The sequence below is a fragment of the Capricornis sumatraensis genome, chromosome 7 (assembly GCF_032405125.1).
Source record: "Capricornis sumatraensis isolate serow.1 chromosome 7, serow.2, whole genome shotgun sequence".
NCBI classification, from domain to species: Eukaryota; Metazoa; Chordata; class Mammalia; order Artiodactyla; family Bovidae; genus Capricornis; species Capricornis sumatraensis.
This window is the reverse complement of record NC_091075.1, coordinates 71,446,095-71,466,185: the sequence shown is the minus strand read 5'-3', so window position 1 is coordinate 71,466,185 and position 20,091 is coordinate 71,446,095. Positions and strand designations below refer to the sequence as shown.

Here is a 20,091-nt window from a genome sequence, read left to right as displayed (position 1 = left end):
AACTCCAGTACTTTGGCTACCTCATGCGAGGAGTTGATTCATTGGAAAAAACTGTGATGCTGGGAGGGATTGGGGGCAGGAGGAGAAGGGGACGACAGAGGATGAGATGGCTGGATGGCATCACTGACTTGATGGACGTGAGTCTGAGTGAACTCCGGGAGTTGGTGATGGACAGGTAGGCCTGGCGTGCTGTGATTCATGGGGCTGCAAAGAGTCGGACACGACTGAGTGACTGAACTATGTTAATACCTAAAATATAGTAATGGTCAATGTTTGTTTTCCTTTGCCTTCTAATTGGCTCTATAGATTATTTATTCATCCCTCTTTGCACCAAGAATTTAGAGGGTTGGTGTTTGTAATAGTTAAGATGGGCTAAACACAAACAACCCAGAATCTTAGTGATTTAAAACAGCCATGGTAGTTTCTTCTTTGTATTCCGTGTGTACCTCAGGCCTACAGGGACTCTACCAGATGGCCAAGGACCTGCTCTCGCTATAGCCTCCATGATTGCTGATGCAGGGGGAACGGATGGGGGGAACTGAACCATAGCTTTTAAAGGCTTCCCCCTAGAAGTGGCACATATCACTGCCACTTCTACTTTACAGGCCAAAGTAAACACCATGGTCCTACCTCATGCAGGGGCACATGTAATCCTACCACACACCAGAAAGAGAAGACAAAGTTGCTAAAAATTGAACATCAGTGACCACCCAGGAATATTTAAGGTAAGCTTGACTTTAAAGTACAGTGAAATCATAATTTGCTTTGGCTTAGATAGGGCATGAGGACTGTTGAGCAAATGAGTAAAATCAATGAGATTGTAATGATGAGTGGATAGCCTTCCCAAGAGAACAGATAGTTTTTAAGGATATTAAGTGTTAGTTATTAGCTATGGACACTTGAGTTGCAGTCTTAAATTTTTGTCCGAACACTCAACAGAGTCCTCTGCTTGTTAGTAGACTGTTGTTGTTTTTTTTGTTCAGTTGTTAAGTTGTATGTGACTCTTGACCACCCCATGGACTGTTCTCATTGACTCACTGGAAAAAGACCCTGATACTGGGAAAGATTGAAGGCAGGAGGAGAAGGGGATGACAAAAGATGAGATGGTTGGATGGCATCACCAACTCGATGAACATGAGTTTGAGCAAGCTCTGGGAGTTGGTGATGGACAGGGAGGCCATGGGGTCACAAAGAGTTGAACAAGACTGAGTGACTGAACTGAACTGAACTGGACTGTAGCTCACCAGTCTCCCCTGTCCTTCACCATCTCCTGGAATTTGCTCAGATTCATGTCTGTTGAGTCGGTGATGCCATCTATCCATCTCGTCCTCTGCCACCATCTTCTCCTTTTGCCTTCAATCTTTCCTAGCATCAGCATTTTCCTATGTTAATAGATTGTGTGTGCACACGCATGTGTATGCTCAGTTGCTTTAATCATGTCCAACTCTGTGCAACCCTATGGACTATCACCTGCCAGGTTCCTCTGTCCATGGGATTTTCCAGGCAAGAATACTGCAGTGCTTTGCCATGTTAATAAATTACCAGTCACTAAATTAACCCTAGTCTCAGTATGTACTTGCAGGTAGTAACAATATAGTTTGTTCCAAATAACCTAGAATTTAAATTTGTCATAATGTAACCTGACCCTTCTCCTATCTGTTTGCTTAAATTTGGGCTATTTTACTGTGTTTTTGCTATACTTTTTAAAATCATAATAATTTAGTTAATAAGTTGTCTATTGATTTCTGTAGTGAAAGAGTCTGGATTCTGGGTCCTAACAGCCTGGGTTCAAATTATAGTTCTGTCATTAGTTGGCTGTGAGACCTTGGACAAATTACTCAGCCTCTCTGTGCCCCATTTTTCTCAGCTGTGAATTGGAGGTGATGATAGCATCTACCTATAGGATAGTACTCGGAGAAGACAATGACACCCCACTCCAGTACTCTTGCCTGGAAAATCCCATGGACGGAGGAGCCTGTAGGCTGCAGTCCATGGGGTCACTAAGGGTCAGACACGACTGAAGTGACTTAACAGCAGTAGCAGCAGCATAGGATAGTACTGAGGATTAAATAAATTATTACTGCTGCTGCTGCTGCTGCTGCTGCTAAGTCGCTTCAGTCGTGTCCGACTCTCTGTGACCCCGTAGATGGCAGCATACACATAAAATACTTAGATTAGTACTTGGCACATGGTAAGTCCTCAATCGGAGAAGGCAATGGCAACCCACTCCAGTACTCTTGCCTGGAAAATCCCATGGGCGGAGGAGCCTGGTAGGCTGCAGTCCATGGGGTCGCTAGGAGTCGGAGACGACTGAGCAAAATGGCAACCCACTCCAATATTCTTGCCTGGAGGATCCCAGGGAGAGGGGAGCCTGGTGGGCTGAACATGTATGGGGTCACACAGAGTCCAGACACGACTGAAGCGACTTAGCAGGATGATTTAGCAAGTCCTCAATATATATCCTTTGGCTCAGAAGTCCTCAATAAATGTTAACTATTATCATCATGTTAAAGTTGGACCGTAAAGAAAGCTGAGCACCAAAGAATTGTTGATTTTTTTTCCCCCAGTTATGCTGTATTTACTGTGGTGATGATATTAGAGACTGAGAAGAAATTTTTCTCAATATCTTTATGGAATTGTTGCTTTTGAACTGTGGTGTTGGAGAAGACTCTTGAGAGTCCCTTAGACTGTAAGGAGATCAAACCAGTCAATCATAAAGGAAAGCAGTCCTGAATATTCATTGGAAGGACTGATGCTGAAGCTGAAGCTCCAATACTTTGGCCACCTGATGCAAAGAACTGACTTATTGGAAAAGACCCTGACACTGGGAAAGATTGAAGGCAGGAGGAGAAGGGGATGACAGAGGATGAGATGGTTGGATGACACCACCAACTCAATGGACATGAATTTGAGTAAACTCCAGGAGTTGGTGATGGACAGGGAAGCCTGGAGTGCTACAGTCCATGGGGTCACAAAGAGTCAGACATGACTGAGTGACTGAACTGAACTGATAATCATTGTTTTTAGGCAAAGGGGAAAAGTACAAAGGAAACCTGATGCAGGAAGACATTTTTACATTTTATTTGCTGCTGCTTAGAACAGTGCCTCATGTTGGGCACTCAGTAAATATTTGTTGAGTGAATCAACGAATAGGTTCCACCCTGGTGAAACTGAAATCCAGCCTAACCCTCAATTCCTTCCTTAAAATAATAAGAGAACTTCCTTCTCTCAAATCTACCATAGCCAACCTGGAATTTTCAGGTCAGCACCAGCTCTTGATCTCCCTGACCAGGGATTTTCATTTTCCCTTAGCTTGCCAACTCAGTCTCTTAACACGTTCTAGCAGCCATACCAGTCTTGCGCTTCACAGGCTGCCCTTCTCTTTGCACCTTCTGTGGGTGAGCCTGGCACGATAGCATTGAGCATACAGCAGGGGCTGGTAGCCATGAGGCAGCACTAATATGCCCGTTTCCTCCTGTGGCAGTTTAGACAGTTCTCTGCCTGTCTCCCTGACCTTCCCTTTCTCTCACTTGCTTTGCCTCCGTTCTCCCCTTGCTGCTCACTTCAGCTGCTCTGTCTCCTTGCTTTCCCGAAGCCCTTTCTGCCTCAGGGCCTTTGCACCTCCTGCCCTTATGCCTAGAAAGGTCTTTCCTAGGTGTCTGCAGTGCTTGCCCCATCACTCCATAAAGGTCTCTCTAAAATGCCACCTCCTCCAAGAAGCCCTTCTTTACCATCTCTAAAACAGCTCCTGCCTCTATTTTTTCCTCTGAGCATTTATCTCTAAGGACACATTATGACTTGTTTACTTGCCTATTTATTTCCGTATTGTCTTCTCCCCCTCCCCCCCCACCCCGCCCCGACGTGTAGGCTTCTGATAGCAGACACTGTCTTCAGTGCCCAGCAAGTAGCTCGGTAAATATGTAATGATGGGACAGAAGGAAGGAAAGAGAGAAGGGAGGGAGGGAGAAAAAACAAGAAAAGGAAATACATTTCTATGTATTTATAAATGTTGATAAAGCACTTTAGGTCTTCCCAGATGGCACTAGATGGTAAAGAACTTACCTGCCAATGCAGGAGACAAGAGACACGAGTTTGATCCCTGTATCAGGAAGATCCCCTGGAGAAGGAAATGGCAGCCCACTCCAGTATCCTCGCCTGGAGAATCCAGGACAGAGGAGGCTGGCGGGCTGTAGTCCATAGGGTCGCAAAGAGTCAGACATGACTGAGGCAATTTAGCATGCACACACCAAGTATTATACTTTAAGAAAGACAACTTAACTGAGATGGTGAAGAAGTGAAGTGTTAGTTGCTCAGTCTTGTCTGACTCTTTGCAACCCCATGGACTGTAGCCCACCAGGCTCCTCTGTCCATGGAATTCTCCAGGCAAAAATACTGGAATCGGGTACCATTCCCTTTCCCAGGGGATCTTCCCAACCCAGGAATTGAACCCAGGTCTCCTGCATCGTAGGCAGATTCTTTACCATCTGAGCCACCAAAGGCATCTTTGAGGAGATGTCCTAAGCTGATACCTATTATATATGGTAACAGTCAGAACAGGTAGAGAGAAAAAAAGTACAAAGATCCTAAGCTTGACATCTACTGGGGAACAAGAGAAGGCCAGAGCAGCTGGAACCCTGAGGGCAAGGAGGAAGGGATGGTGGGACTGGATCACAGATATATAGCAAGGGGACTCCCCTGATGAGGCTAGACTGGCACCAAGCAGGTCGGAACAAAGGCAGATTCTGGGGTCGCATGGTCATAAAGAAGGCCCGGGAGAGCAGAGCTGTCTGCAGAAGAGATGTCTTCCTCCCTGAACTCCTGACTCTGGGAGGCTGTTTGCTTTTTAGAGGAGTTGCTTAGTCATGAAGCCAGCCTTCCTGGAGCCGTGGCAGCGTCCGTGCCTTCATGTGAAAAATGAGCAGAACAGCACCTGCTCCAAGCGGTCACCATCAGCACAGCTCCCAGCGCCCGGGAGCCGCCTCCTGACAGTTGGCTGACTCTCAGTTTCCCACATGCAGCTTGGTACTGGGGCCATGGCGGGGACAGAGGGAGAGGGGGCCCTGCCTCTGAGAAGCAGATGAGCTTCTTAGGAAAAGGCATGTGGTCCTGGCATTGCACGAGAAGAGCATCCATCACACACCCATGAGTGCACACCAGTCCTTAGGGTGGTCTTTGAGAGGAGTTGAGGGGAGGGCACCAATGAATATTTTCTATTTTCAGTTATATTTTTTCTGATACATGTTAAAATAAGTAAATATTAGCACATCAGGTCAACTCACATAGAACAATAAATGAGTTGAATCAGTATCACGTAGAATCAGTCAATGAGTTGATTTCAAGCTAACTTATAGAAACAGGCAGAGTCAGTCTTGGAAGCAGGCAGTGCCAGGAGTGAAGGTGGCCAGTGAAGTTCAGGAAGCGGGGATCTGGCACGTGCGAGCCGAAGGAGGCAGAGTGGACTGGTCTTGAGTCAGTTTCTAGAGTCACACTGTGGAGAGGAACAGGTAGGACGTGAGCCGGAGGGGCCAGCCAGCAGGAAGCCAGATAGTGGCATTCATCAAGGCTCGTGGAGAGGGCCGAGTGGGTGCTGGGGGGACGTGGAGAAGCAGATGACCTAGACTGCACCAGGGGTGGAGAAGAGACATCTTGAGGTCTTATTCTAAGACACACGCTGACTTAGGAAGGTTGTCAGGACTCTAATTGACCCTGTACATAACAGAGAACAGTGTGCCTGATCCCACATTTAATGGCAGGGACAGTCTTTCTGTCAGATTTTCTTCCCCACTAGAAATACAGACTCTCTGCTGACCTCATTTAGGGAAATGGAAGCCATGAAGGCCTTATTGAAGGAAGAAAATGAAATTGAGAGAATGATATCTACTATGAATCAGGAGCAAGGAGGCAAGGAGAGGCAGGTGGAACTGTGGCATCCAGCAGTGTTCATCTGGGAGAAAGTGGTCCAGGTGGCCAAAAATAAACACACCACCACTCAGGGGCCAGCCTTCCCCTCCAGCCAAAGGGAGCTGTACTTAGAGCAGTTAGGAAAAAGAAAAGGATGCGATTGGTGTGCACTGTACTGTGGAACTAGAATATCTTTATTGTTTTGCTAATTTAAAATGTATCAGTTCAGTTCAGTCACTGTCGTGTCCGACTGTTTGTGACCCCATGAATCGCAGCACACCAGGCCTCCCTGTCCATCACCAACTCCCAGAGTTCACTCAGATTCACATCCATCGAGTCAGTGATGCCATCCAGCCATCTCATCCTCTGTCATCCCCTTCTCCTCCTGCTCCCAATCCCTCCCAGCATCAGAGTCTTTTCCAATGAGTCAACTCTTCACATGAGGTGGCCAAAGTACTGGAGTTTCAGCTTTAGCATCATTCCTTCCAAAGAAATCCCAGGGCTGGTCTCCTTCAGAATGGACCGGTTGGATCTCCTTGCAGTCCAAGGGACTCTCAAGAGTCTTCTCCAACAACACAGTTCAAAAGCATCAATTCTTCGGTGCTCTGCCTTCTTCACAGTCCAACTCTCACATCCATACATGACCACAGGAAAAACCATAGCCTTGACTAGATGGACCTTAGTTGGCAAAGTAATGTCTTTGCTTTTGAATATGCTATCTAGGTTGATCATAACTTTTCTTCCAAGGAGTAAGCGTCTTTTAATTTCATGGCTGCAGTCACCATCTGCAGTGATTTTGGAGCCCCCGAAAATAAAGTCTGCCACTGTTTCCACTGTTTTCCCATCTATTTCCCATGAAGTGATGGGACTGGATGCCATGATCTTCGTTTTCTTAATGTTGAGCTTTAAGCCAACTTTTCCACTCTCCTCTTTCACTTTCATCAAGAGGCTCTTTAGTTCCTCTTCACTTTCTTCCATAAGGGTAGTGTCATCTGTATATCTGAGGTTATTGATATTTCTCCCAGCAATCTTGATTCCAGCTTGTATTTCTTGCAGTCTGGCGTTTCTCATGATGTACTCTGCATATAAGTTAAATAAGCAGGGTGACAATATACAGCCTTGATGTACTCCTTTTCCTATTTGGAACCAGTCTGTTGTTCCATGTCCAGTTCTAACTGTTGCTTCCTGACCTGCATACAGATTTCTCAAGAGGCAGGTCAGGTGGTCTGGGATTCAGAATTTTCCACAGTTTCTTGTGATCCACACAGTCAAAGGCTTTGGCATAGTCAAGAAAGCAGAAATAGACGTTTTTCTGGAACTCTCTTGCTTTTTCCATGATCCACCAGATGTTGGCAATTTGGTCTCTGGTTCCTCTGCCTTTTCTAAAACCAGCTTGAACATCAGGAACATCAGGAACCCTAATCACACTAGGACCACAGCCTTGTCTAACTCAATGAAACTTAAAATGTATTTACTTATTTAAAAGTCAGAATGACACAGAAGTACATCAAGTAGAAAGTCTCCCATAATTCCATAGGTAGCAACCTTTAACAGGCCGTGGTTTATTTCATTCAACAGCTGTTTATTGAGTGCCTACCATCTACAAGGCACAAACACGATTTAGGAGATTCAGATACATCTGTAATTAAAACAGAAGTCTTAGTCCTCACTAGGCTTACATTCTTGAGCTGTGCTGTCCGATACAGTAGCCGCTAGCCATGTGTGGCAATTAAATTAAAATTTAATGTTACTTAAAACTGAGATTCCCCTAGTCACATTTCAAGCGCTCAGGTGTAGGCAGTGGCTGCCGTATTGGACAAAACAGATGTACAACATTTCCCTCATGGCAGACAGTTCTTTTGGGCAGTGATATTCCTGCCTTCAGGTCCCAGAGTTGGCTAGAGCTCAGTGATTTCACCCCTCCCCTTACCCAGCCTTTTGGGGAAAGAGCTCTGAACCCAGGGCCCCCCTTGCTCACCCTCCCTGACATGTGATGGACATAGAGTAACTGTGAAAACAGCTGTGGGCTTAAGAATGTCCCTGCCCAGAAGCAAGTGAAAGCCTAGAATGCTAAGCCTTTGTAATAGTTCATTTTTGTCGACAGAGTTGAAATCACTTGGTAGACATGCAGTTCATCTGAGCCATCTCCATCAGAGGTTGGAGTTGATGGGTGAGAGCCCACCTGAGACTGGACTGGGGCTGGGACAAGTAAAAGTGTCCAGAAGTCCACAGACAGCCTGCAGCCTGCTCCACCCAAACAGGAAGCCTGGCTCCGCACTCAGGCTTAGGGAGGCAGGGAGAACAGCTGCCCACCCCCGCCGCCCCACCCCTGGACCTGAACTCTGAGTTGCAGGAGGCAGGCCTTGGGCTGTACGCTTTCCGGAGTTCTCTGCATTTGCTTCTGGGGTCCACCCTCAAGGCTCCTTCTGCCCCCCAGAAGAGACAAGGGCAATGGTAATGTTTCTCCCCTTCCCCTCCAGGCCAGGGGCCGCTGGCAAGCCTCCCTGGACTGTGTCCCATCTCTGCATCAGGAACGGCTGACCCACAATTAAGCCACGCTGCCTCCGAAAGAAAATACAGAAAAGTGATAGATAAGAGGCCTCATTTAGTGGGAGCTTAAATTTCAGGCATAGCGATGCTGGCTCGGTTCAATGGAGATTTACAACAACAGGTGCAGGGGAACCTTAGATTGAGGCTGAGAGTGATTTTTGTGTGCGTTGGGGGAAGGGTGAGGTGGGGTCTCATTTGATCTGGCTGCTACTTAGAAGAAAAATAAACTCCATTTGCTCTTCCATTCTTTTAAGAAACAAAAGGGATGAAAGAAACCTTAGGCCAATAAGCTTCCCTTTCATTCTTTCCTTTTACTCAGATCAGAAAATGATCCCATATCATTAACCACCTACCCTTTCCCAAAAATATAGAGAGACACTACTTTCCCTCCATACTTAACAAGTCTCATGATAACAAGCGCAGTGAGGCTGGATCTCCAGAAACATAGTAGAAAAGACAAGACTTGGATTTTGTTATAAAGTTCCTCTAAATGACAGTGAGAACACGAGGCCGGGCAGGGCCAGACAGTCATTTGAAAGGCTTTGAAATGTGCCATGATTTGGACTTTTGATTTCATCCTTTTCTACAAGCGATTAGCTACAGCCCAGGTTTGTGTAATCAGCAGACAAATCAAAGCCTGAGTGATTTACTCACTGGAACTCGGATAAGAAAGCCTTGCCCAGTGACACGTCATAGCCAGAAGCAACACTATATTACTCCCACTTTCTAAATTTTATTGGAATTTTAGAATAAAGTACAACCTTATCTCTTAAGAATCCTTTGTGGGCAATGGACCTTTGGTACTGTTTGTAAAACCAGGAGCAAGACTGGGCCTGGAATAGATTCAGGATGGAGCAGAAAGTGGGCACCTTGATGGGGTCCTTCACATCTGCCTTCTTCTGCTCCTCCAGGAAGCCTTCCAGGTGGTTTCCTTTTTTTTTTTTTTTTGGCCATGTGGCATGAGGATCTTAATTCCCCAGCCAGGGATGGAACCTGTACCCCCTGCAGTGGAGGCACAAAGTCTTAACCACTGGACAGCCAGGGAAATCCCCAGCTGGTTTTCTCGGGGGAGCTCTAGATCTCTGCTGCAACTGTGTCAGGTAGAACCACCCCACGCCCTATACACACATCTCTGCATGGGAGAACAGGGAGGGACGGAACATGGGAGGTGAAGAGGAACAGGGCTGGTGACGCATCAGGCTCACTTCCTGGAGGACAGGTGGGATCAGCCTCCGCAGGTCTCAGGAGGAGCCTCTGGGCTTCCTTGTCCCTCTCTCTGCAATGCCCAACTGCCTCACTGATTCTGAAACTGTGCCCTGGGGGAATACTATTCATGGATAAAATCGAACGATGGCACACTTTACTCAGTTCAGAGAAAAATACAGTAAGCAGATCAGATTTCCCCTAACATAAATTTGTATCTATCCTGTGTTTTCTGCCCTTTGTTGTTACGTCAGCTTTGGTAGCACCCAAAAAAGAACAGACGAAAAGCGAGCAAATGTTAACAGAAGAACTGCCAGCTGTGCTCAACGCACAGCCGTGCTCGGGTGTTGCCTTGATGTGCATATAACACAGCCTTCGGTGCTTCCCTGGTGGCTCAGCTGGTAAAGAATCTGCCTGCAGTGCGGGAGACCTGGGTTCGATCCCTGGGCTGGGAAGATCCCCTGGAGGAGGGCATGGCCACCTCCTCTAGTATTCTTGCCTGGAGAATCCCATGGACAGAGGAGCCTGGCGGGCTGCAGTCCATGGGTCGCAAAGAGTCAGATGCAACTGAGTGACTAAAGCACAGCTCAGCACAGCCTTGCTTTCTCCTAGTTTAGGAAACAATATCAACAGCAGTCATTGTCACAGGGGCCTCCGAGGCTTGCAGGTGCTCTGCCACCTGACAGCTTGTGAAAACAACCAGAGGCAGATTATCTCTCAGCTTGGCTCCGAGAGGCCAGCGCTCCATGTTGAGCTATTCAGAACCATCAGAAATGTCAGCACGCTTTGAAAGGGGACTTAGGGTGTCAGTGGCAAGTTAGTAAATCAATAGAATTAACTCAACAGAATAAAAACAATCAGCCTATTAGGAAGCACTCAGCATGCGATGGGGGTTTGAGACCGTATCCGTGATTACTGTTAGCAGCCTGTGTGCCAGCCTGCTTGGGACTGGGCAGGTTTATGAGTGCAGGTTTCAGTGGTTATGTGGGCATCTCCACTGGTGGCAGGTTTTGTTCAAAGGGGGCCCAAAGTTGAAATGATATGAGAGAAATCTGATTTTTCCCAAGGTGATAGCCCCAATAATAGGAGATTGGGTAACTGATCAAAAACCAGTGTCTATCTTTTGAAAGAAATAGCCTCAAACATTGTATTTCACTTTCTCTGAATGCTGAACATCCCTTTGTCTAAGGTGATTTGGATTAATTTAATAGGATAACACAGTAACTGATATATGAAGTTGTACTATTTAATATGATATAGTTTCACAAGAGTTTTTACACTTACTCCGTCCTTGATTAATCACATGAAATCTTAGGATAAAGAAACTCTATGGGTATAGTTTCAGTAATCAAAAAAGCTGCTTTGAATTTTCAGCAGCATCTCGGAGGGAATGTTTTTAAATAGCTGAAGCTGTCTCCTTATTTGTGCAGTGATCCAGGATTGTCTGTCTTGCTGCCTCCTGGGTTGCTCCTGAAGCGGCACGGATGTCCAGGATCCCGAGGCTGCTTGTCTCTGTGTCTCCGTTCTGCTCCCTGGGCCTCACTGACATCTTGACCTTATTCCTTGCCTTCATTAAAGGTGCAAGTTCCAAAGCATATTCCTAACAATGTCCCTTCTTTCAGATTTCCCCCACCACAGATTTCTCACAAGAAGTCTCAGACCTTGGGCTAGAATTCTGGGCAGTGACATTCTCTCATGATTGTACATGCCTTTCCACATCTACCACACATCCCAAACCTGCCTAATAATAATGCATTTCAGCTGTCATTTCTTCCTTTTTCCAACTGTTATAAAAAAGCTGAATTTGCTGGAGGCTTAAGAAAGTAGTGTGACTGGTTTTTTGTTTCATTATAGTTTTTAAGATTGTGTCCAACTCTTTGCAACCCCATGGACTGTAGCCTGCCAGGCTCTTCTGTCCGTGGAATTTTCCAGGCAAGGATTACTAGAGTGGGTTGCCATTTCCTGCTCCAGGGGATCTTCCCAACCCGGGGATCGAACCCACATCTCTTGTGTCTCCTGCATTGGTAAGCAGATTCTCTACCACTGTGCCACCTGGGAAGCCCAAGATCGTTGGGGATACATTTAAAACATTATATGATATATATATGATAAAGCATACTTATATAAGAAACACTCATGAACCCATCACCCCCTCCCAAAGGGTTGCTTATTCACTCACCCCCTCCCCTAGGGGTAACCACTTTCTGAAGCTTGTATTTACCATTTTTTTTCCTTTTAAAACAGTTTTATCTCATATGCACATATACCCAAACCATGTAAGTTTAGTTTTGCTTGCTAAAGAGACAAAATGAATTTATGCGGCCAATTGAGGTAGTTCTTTTAAAGTAGCCTTGCTGGGACATGATCCACTTATGCGTGGAGGCTGCACTTGCTCAAACCCATCTGGGAGCCCTTTGTTTGAAATTTCCTGTAGAGACATTTTTATCAGCTCCTCAAGAATCATGGCTGTTGCTTTATGGCATGTTTGGTCTGATTCATCTTTTTCCCGTCACCTATTTTCCTCATTCATTTATTTGAATGAGAGATATTTCATGAGTTCTTCTATGAACAAAGACTCTGTGTTGGAGACCAATGGAGAACCAAGTACAGCCCTGGCTTCCCTGGAGCTTGTCCCCACCCCTCCCCTCCTGCCCTCCTCTGTCATTTGAACAATAACTAGAGGCCACAGGCTAGGAGACTCCAGAACCCTGAGCAGGATCCAGTGCACCAAGGGGCCATGGGATCAGCCTGGGCTAAGAGCCTGAGGGGAGATCTAGAAGGGACTTCTGAAGGTGGTCCAGTCTCCATGAGCTGTCTCCAGCCCTTTGTGGCCTCATCTGAATATTTCTGAACCTGATTTTCTTAGTTAGGTCAGGCACACTAATAGTCTCATCCAAGCATGTTTATGTCGGCACCTGCTGAGGAGCCCCTGCCGTGTGGTGTAGATCAAGGATCCTACAAGGAAAAGAAATCAGGCCAGTAAGATCTGAAGGCTGAAAACTCAGATTTTGGATGTTTTATGTTAGAAGAACTTAAAAGCCACACTAGATCATTATATAAATATTAGATTAATGACATAAATACATTGCCTGTGTAGTATAAATATGAGACCTTAGAAATATGTTATGTATATATATGTTTCATTTATTGTATATGCAGTATAATATAAATTCAATGAATATAAATAATATGTACATCTAATTCATGTGTTCTCAACCAGCCTCCACATGACCCATTCACCCAAATAACTTACATCCTGCAATCCTTCTGTGAAACAGAATGACTCATGCAGAACTGTGACCCCTGCAGAGCTCGAAGCAGCCTGCTTGTGCCTGGGCATATCTGCTCTTCCTGGTTTAGGCGTGTGATTCCCAGGAGCCAGTTGTGTTTGTTCCCAAACCTGCCTCTGCTAATTGTAATTTTTATTAAGTTGCAAACTCTAATTAAATGTTCTCTGAGAAAATATGAATTCAAAAAAAATTGTTTCAGTGAAAACCAAATTGAATGCTTTGAAAAGCATTTAAAGATGAGTCATTTTAAACATGCTTTTGAATTAAGTCTGAACTAGGTGATTATGGAAGATTGAAGGGAAAAGCAAGATTAAAATCTAGAAGAATTCTGCTTTCAGATTGTGCTTCAGGGGTCTTCAACTTCTTGTTCCACTTTTAATGGACTAAAACTGGAAATTACACCTGGTATGTAATGGTTTAAAAGAAGAAAAAAGAACTCTAATCAGCAGACAGTACTCAAAGAAAAGACCTTGGCCTTTTCTTGAAAGATTAGTGAATAAATAGACCCTTACATTTTTTTAAATGTATTTGTGATTGAAGAATAATTGTTTTAAAATGTTGTGTTGGTTTGTGCTATACAACGTGAATCAGCCATAAGTATACACATGTCCTCTCCCTCTTGAACCTCCCTCCCTCCCCTCTAGGTTGTCACAGAGCACCAGGCTGAGCTCCTTGCATGCACAGCAAATTCCCACTGAATATTTGTTTGACAATGGTAACGGATGTGTTTCAGTGCTCCTGTCTCAATCGTCCCACCCTCTCCTTCTCCCACTGTGCTCACACGTCTGTTCTCTTATGTCTGTGTCTCCACTGCAGCCCTGCAAATAGGTTCATAGTTTATGTTTTAATTTTAAACAAAACTGTACATACACACAAATACACATATATGTCTATGTGTATACATACATGTGTGTATGCATGGAAGAGAGATCAGTTTTTCATGATCCCTCCCCTGTGTTAAATGACTCCTAACACCTACTGGTCCCAAGCACATTTGAAAAGGAGGGCTTCTACTATAAATATTACCGGGACTGCCCTACATAAGAGTGGTTTTACACAGTCTCCCTAAGAGATTTCAGATGTGACACCACTCGCTAAGGTTTATTTGGGTTTTTTATTGTGTTTGGTTTTGTTTTCATTTACCAACCTTTTATTGAGAGCCATGAAAAAATGACTCCATCTTTAAAACAATGGCTTGAAAAGAGAGAAAAGGCAACATCAGACAGCCGGATGGATGAGGGAGGTCATGACCTCCCAGCGCTCTGTCCTTTCTGGCAGTCTTGCCCTCCCAAGCCAACCCTTTCTCTAACTTCCTGGGGATCCCACAGAGGTGGGTCCCCTGCTGCCAAGGGTTTGCAGAGAGGCAGGAGGGCTGGATACAAATTGGAAAAATGGGCCTGATGTTTTCAACCTTGGGCTGGAAGAAGGATGAGGAGGCCATCTTTGGATAATTTGGGTCCAGATAAGAAAAGAGCCTCTTGACCAGGCTCCAATGATATTCTTTGACCCTAGCTTTTCCTACTCAGATGTAAGGGAACTTTACAGCTGTGAAGAGAGTAATATCTCTAAATAGGGAGGCATTTCAAGTCCTATTCCAACCATGCTCCCCAGCTTATCCACCCACAAAGGTTCCGTGTGTGTGTGTGTGTGTGTGTGTGTGTGTGTGTTGGAAGACCTTAGGTGAGGCGCTACATCTCTAATCCAGACTGAAGCTTTGGATAAGGCAGCCTCCTGTTGCAAGATGCTTTTTTTCCCTGAATACCTAAGAAATAAAACCCAAAGTCTGGAAGCCAGGCTCTTTTGAAAAAAGTTCCCCACACCCTGCAAAGTTTAAAATCTGCTCCATGCAAGAACCAAACAGAAGGGGTAGGCAGACTGGAGAGGGGTTCAGCTTCATTTTAGCCCTCCCAAAAGGATCGCTCAGCTACTCAGCTTGCTCTCCACTTTAACTTTGTTGTTGCCTGAACTGTGGGTCCCTGCAGCACTCACAGCCATGAAAACTGCTCTCCTCCCTCTGCCCAAGGAAAGCCACTTCAGTAAGCGGAGACGGGTGAGAGGGGCCTGGCGAGGGCAGACATGGACACTGGAGCCCTATTTGGTTGCTTGGAGAAGTAACTGGACCCCTGCCTGAGATTGCCAAGCCCTCCAGAGAAAGGAATTGCAGGGGCATGAGTCATACCCCATTTTAGACGAACTCAAGGGTGCCCTGGGGGTTGGGGGCCTCCCTTATCAAGAAGCAGGCAACTGAAGTACACAGATTGTGCTTGGCCAAAGGCTAGGATCAGCTTCTGCTTTATTATCTATTAAACTAACTGGATTAAATGAGAATTGACTGGAACTGTATACTTAGCGTTCCCTTACAAAACACCGTTATCTCATAAGCTGGCTTAATGGAACAGGCTGTCAGGGGCTTCTAAGAAGTAACTGAATATAGTGCCTTACAGGACAGAGATCCAGTGGAGGGTGTGCAGCAGTCCTGGGAGATCCCAAGATCCCACACTTTGTATGGATGCAAAAGACAGGCCAGGGGTATAACTGCAAACCACACTATTAGCATCTACCCCCAGGGATGGGCCCACATCTTCCCAAGAAAGGCATCTGCCACTCATTCCATCTTAAAAGCACTTCTAATGCTGGGAAAGATTGAGGGCAGGAGGAGAAGGGGACAACAGAGGATGAGATGGTTGGATGGCATCACCGACTCAATGGACATGAGTTTGAGCAAGCTTCCAGAGATGGTGAAGGACAGGGAAGCCTGACGTGCTGCAGTCCATGGGGTCGCAAAAGACACAACTGGGTGGCTGAACAACAAAAAGTGCTTTACTAGCCTTTTATATATGTGGCCTCCAGCACATATGAAGGCAGTAGAGTGGAGTGGCTAATATGACTATCTTGGGAGTTAGACCACAGGCTTTGCATCATAGCTTTACTGCTTTCATTGAGTGACCATGTGTTACTTCTCATGGCTCAGTTTCCCCATCTGCAAAATGGGAGTAATAATAGTAGTACTTACTTCATTGGGTTTCTCTGGAGATTAAATGAGCTAATATCTATAAACTTCTTAGAATAGTGCCTGATGTAAGTGGTTATTTAGGTGAGCTTTAAGTGATTATAGCTTTTACACAGAAAAAGAATTCATCCCATTTCATAACTTTTGCACCCACATCTCCTTTAGCTATTATTAGTTGCAGCATGAGTTTGGAATGAGCTGCTTTCACAAAGAAGGTATTCTGAAAGGCAGGAGGCGGTATATATGGAAGAGGTCAGGCCTGTGATCAGAGGACATTTTGCTGGAGATGGTGATGTGCTTTTGCACATCATTTGTCTTCTTTGATCGACATTTCTCGTGTGTGTGTGTATGACTTTTCTTTATAGGGTTTGGGTAACTGAATGTAGAGCCTGCTTTTGGTGAAGATTGATATAATTATGAAAATGCTCAGAGATGATAAAAATGAGACTTTGGTGTCCCAGAAGCATGTCCATTGTAGAGCACTTGCTTTGAGGATAACAGACACATCAGAACGAGATGATGGTTTGGAAGAAGTTGCCGTTGTGCAGTTGATTTGAACAGTGGAGAATATTAACTGGTTTTCAGGGAAATTTTAGTTTATTTATAAATTTAGGAGTTTTTTCCCAACAATTTCTTTGACAGTTTTATTTTTCTGTTGGGTTTGAGTTCAGTTTACTTGTAAACATTTCTATCAACAACCTGCTCCACAGTCAACCTGCCTCTTTGGAATTACACAGCCTTTGCTTAATCTAATTCTAATGTATAATCCACAACTTCCACATGTAGTTTATTATTTTCAGTACTCTACAATCCAGGATATGGTTTTATCCCTCAGCCTAATGGAAGAACATTATCGTCCTCACTTTTCAGAAAACTTGAAAGAGACTAAATAAAAAATTGTATAAACTGTTGTTGTTCTTGATGTTTAGTCACTAACTCATGTCCAACTCTTTTGTGACCCCAGGGACTGTAGCCCCCCAGGCTCCTTAGTCCATGGGATTTCCCAGGCAAGAATACTGGAGTGGGTTGCCATTTCCTACTCCAGGGGATCTTCCCGATCCAGGAATGGAACCTGTGTCTCTAGCATCTCCTGCACTGGTGGGCAGATTCTTTACCACCGCACTATCTGGGAAGGTCTAGGCTGCCTGTGTTCAAATCGCCCTGGAAGCTCTGGTTTCCTGAGACAAGGGTTGAGTGCAAGTACTATATTTGAGAAGATGTCCCAGGCAGTGTGGTCAGGAAGTAGGGAAGTGAGACAAGGGGGGGAAGAAAGCTCAGTAGTGAAGGCATTCATGAGTGAGTTACTGTTGTGGGCAACTAGGACTCAGCCCTACCACCCCCTCCCCATCAGACTATGGAGACCACAATTCAGAATCATTCCAACTGTCCCCAGTTGTTACTGTCCCCCCAACAACAATTGTGTTGTTGCTTCTGAGTGCTGACTTCCATGCTTCTAACCAGAAGAAGCCCTCAGACAGGAAGAGAGACACAGACACAGAAACAGATACAGAGACAGGCGTGCAGGTACTTGAGGAAGGACACAAAGGCCATAAGATCTGCTCTCCAGACCTACACACGGCCCGCAGTGACTGAGCCAGTGTGGGCCGAGCATTGTCAGCGTGCTAGCGGCAGTGCTCCTTAATCTCTCCGGATCTCATCTCTCTTATCCTTAAAAGAGAAAGAATAGCTCCTGCCTCATAAGGGTGATATGAGGATTGATGAATTCCTATATCTGCAGTATTTCAACACCCCAAAATTCTCATCTTAAGTCTTCTCTATTTTTTGGACTTCTAACTTACCATAATCATTCCTCTTCTGAATAGCCTTCTAACAAGATAAAGGATAAATCCATCTATTATAAGTTTCAAAAAGAAATAGAACCATTTCCGAGAATGGTCTCCATATAAGGCCCCCTTTGTGTTTGATCAGCTTGGAATGGTTGCCTTTTGAAATACGCCGTATGCTTTGTTAGCACATTAGATGCCCAGCCCAGCAAGTTCTGCTATTGGAGCAGCTCTATGAGCTTTCTCGTTCTGGCTGTCCTATTTTATGGAAACCGTTGGTGGGATTCAAGTGTGAGCGGCTCATCCCAGTCCTCTGTTGTAGTTTCCTCTATGTCTCCTCCTCTTTTCTCAGAGCTGTTTTCTAAGGATAGGACCCTAGGGAGCTTTCTTTTTGTGAAACTTCTACAGTCTAGGGGTTGAAGCCAGTGGCTGCAATCCCGGGCAATTTTGAGTTCTACTTCTGTCAAAGGCATTTATACTCAGTGTGTTTCCTTGCTCAGGGATGATTGAAACAGCCCAATTGGTGAACAGCCAGGGGGAAATAGGGTTAAAAAAAAAAAGAGGAACCCAACTATGTTACATGGAGCTCAGCCTGTCATGATTAAAACTCAGTTTAAAGATTTGTTCACCCAAGAAAATATCTCTGGACTGTTTCAGGCTGTGACTCTTCAATTAACCTGACATTTCACAAATCCAAAAGTGCTGTGGATGAACTCTTCACTTCGCTTCGGGATATTGCTGGAGCTCGGAACCTCATGAAACAGTTCAAGTCTGTATATGTTCCTGGAAATCATACCCACCAGGCAAGTACATATGTTTTAAAGTAACCGGCTAATCTGTGCTGTGTTTTTAGGATTCAGAGACTAAAAAAAAAGTTTCCATGTTAAGCTGTTTAAAATGAAGGATTTGTTCAAGATGAAACCTAAGGCTCTTCTAGTCCAGAGTTCTGGATTCCCCTGAATCTGAAAGCTTCCCAGTTTATTTGTACTACAGGCTTAAAGCCGTGAGATGAGCAATGGATTGGGGGTCAGCTCTACTTTGTCAGTGGCCCAGACCTGTCCTGTCACCTTAGGCAAGTCCGTAAGTGCTAGATGAGGGGCTGGCTTTAGACAGTGCCCAGGTTTCTGGACCTAAGAATAACAGAATTACCGAGTAATATTATGCAAAGAAAATAAAAGTTGATGTCAGCAAAAACAGTTGTTATTTAAAATGCCCCCATCATTTTATGGGCTTCCCTTGTGGCTCAGCTGGTGAGGAATCTGCGTGCAATGCGGGAGACCTGGGTTCGATCCCTGGGTTGGGAAGATCCCATGAAGAAGGGTAAGGATACCCACTCTAGTATTCTGGCCTGGAGAATTCCATGAACTGTATAGTCCATGGGGTCACAAAGAGTCAGACACGACTGAGCAACTTTCACCTTCACCACTGTATAAGGAGAGTAGGAGAACCTTACAAGGATGTTTTGAGTAGGGAGTCGGAAAATGGTAAGAAAATCCAAGATGAATGGGGTAATTACTGTACCACACCTTGATGGCAAAGGGAAGAGGGAGGTGGCAGAGTGAGGCACAGAAAGACCCAAAGGGAAGATAAAGGGTAAAGAAAGGCTAGAGCCATCGAGGCTGGGTAGTCTCTGTTAGACAAGGAGGAAAGCGATCAGGTTGCTGGTGGCCAAAGATGAGCTTTCAAGGAAGAGTAAATGTTTCTGACAGAAAAGCTCATTAGGTTTTGGTGTGGAGTGGATGAAGGAATCTTCTCTCCCATCTTCCTATGAAATAGTCCACAGAATTCACTCTGTTTGCTAAGGCTTTCACGGAGAGTTAAATGAGCTGTTAGTGGGGACTATGATCCAGTGAGGGCTTCAGCTTCAGGGTGCTGACTCTCCAAGGTGGGCATGTAGACAGGAGCTGAGGTTACCCACTATCACCTGGCGACATGCAGGTTCTTCCTCCCATTTATTCATATAGTAGCTGATACTTGAAGAGCCCTGCATTCGGTTCCCCTTTGATCCTCACGCAAGTAGGCCAGAGAGGTATTATTATCAGAGACCTAGAAAGGCCGCAGTGACTTGCCACAGGCACACAGGTGGCCAGGACCCGACCCCGTGTTTGCTGCCAACACGAAGCTTCCAGTCACTGCACCATGGTTCTCATGGAGGTTCTAGAAATACTAACTGATGGTGCTGTGGGTACCTGAAGTCACCCACCAAGACACCGAAGACCTTAGAAACTGGCACTCAACTTAGTAATATAAGTTCCCATCCTTTGTTCAATGATCTAAAAAAATACTGATAAAATCACTCAGATAATTGATCAGTTGTAGTTTTGTCATTTAAAAAATTGCCAGTATTAAGTAT

At 45.1% G+C, this 20,091-nt stretch overlaps 1 protein-coding gene across 1 annotated transcript in view; it reads left to right on the top strand.

Moving 5' to 3' along the window:
* SCFD2 (sec1 family domain containing 2) overlaps positions 1-20,091 on the top strand; it is a 397,757-nt gene that overhangs the window by 330,807 nt on the left and 46,859 nt on the right. Inside the window, exon 6 of the mRNA XM_068975329.1 lies at positions 18,396-18,541. Within this exon, the coding sequence (XP_068831430.1) occupies positions 18,396-18,541 (146 nt within the window). The remainder of the gene's footprint in view (positions 1-18,395; positions 18,542-20,091) is intronic.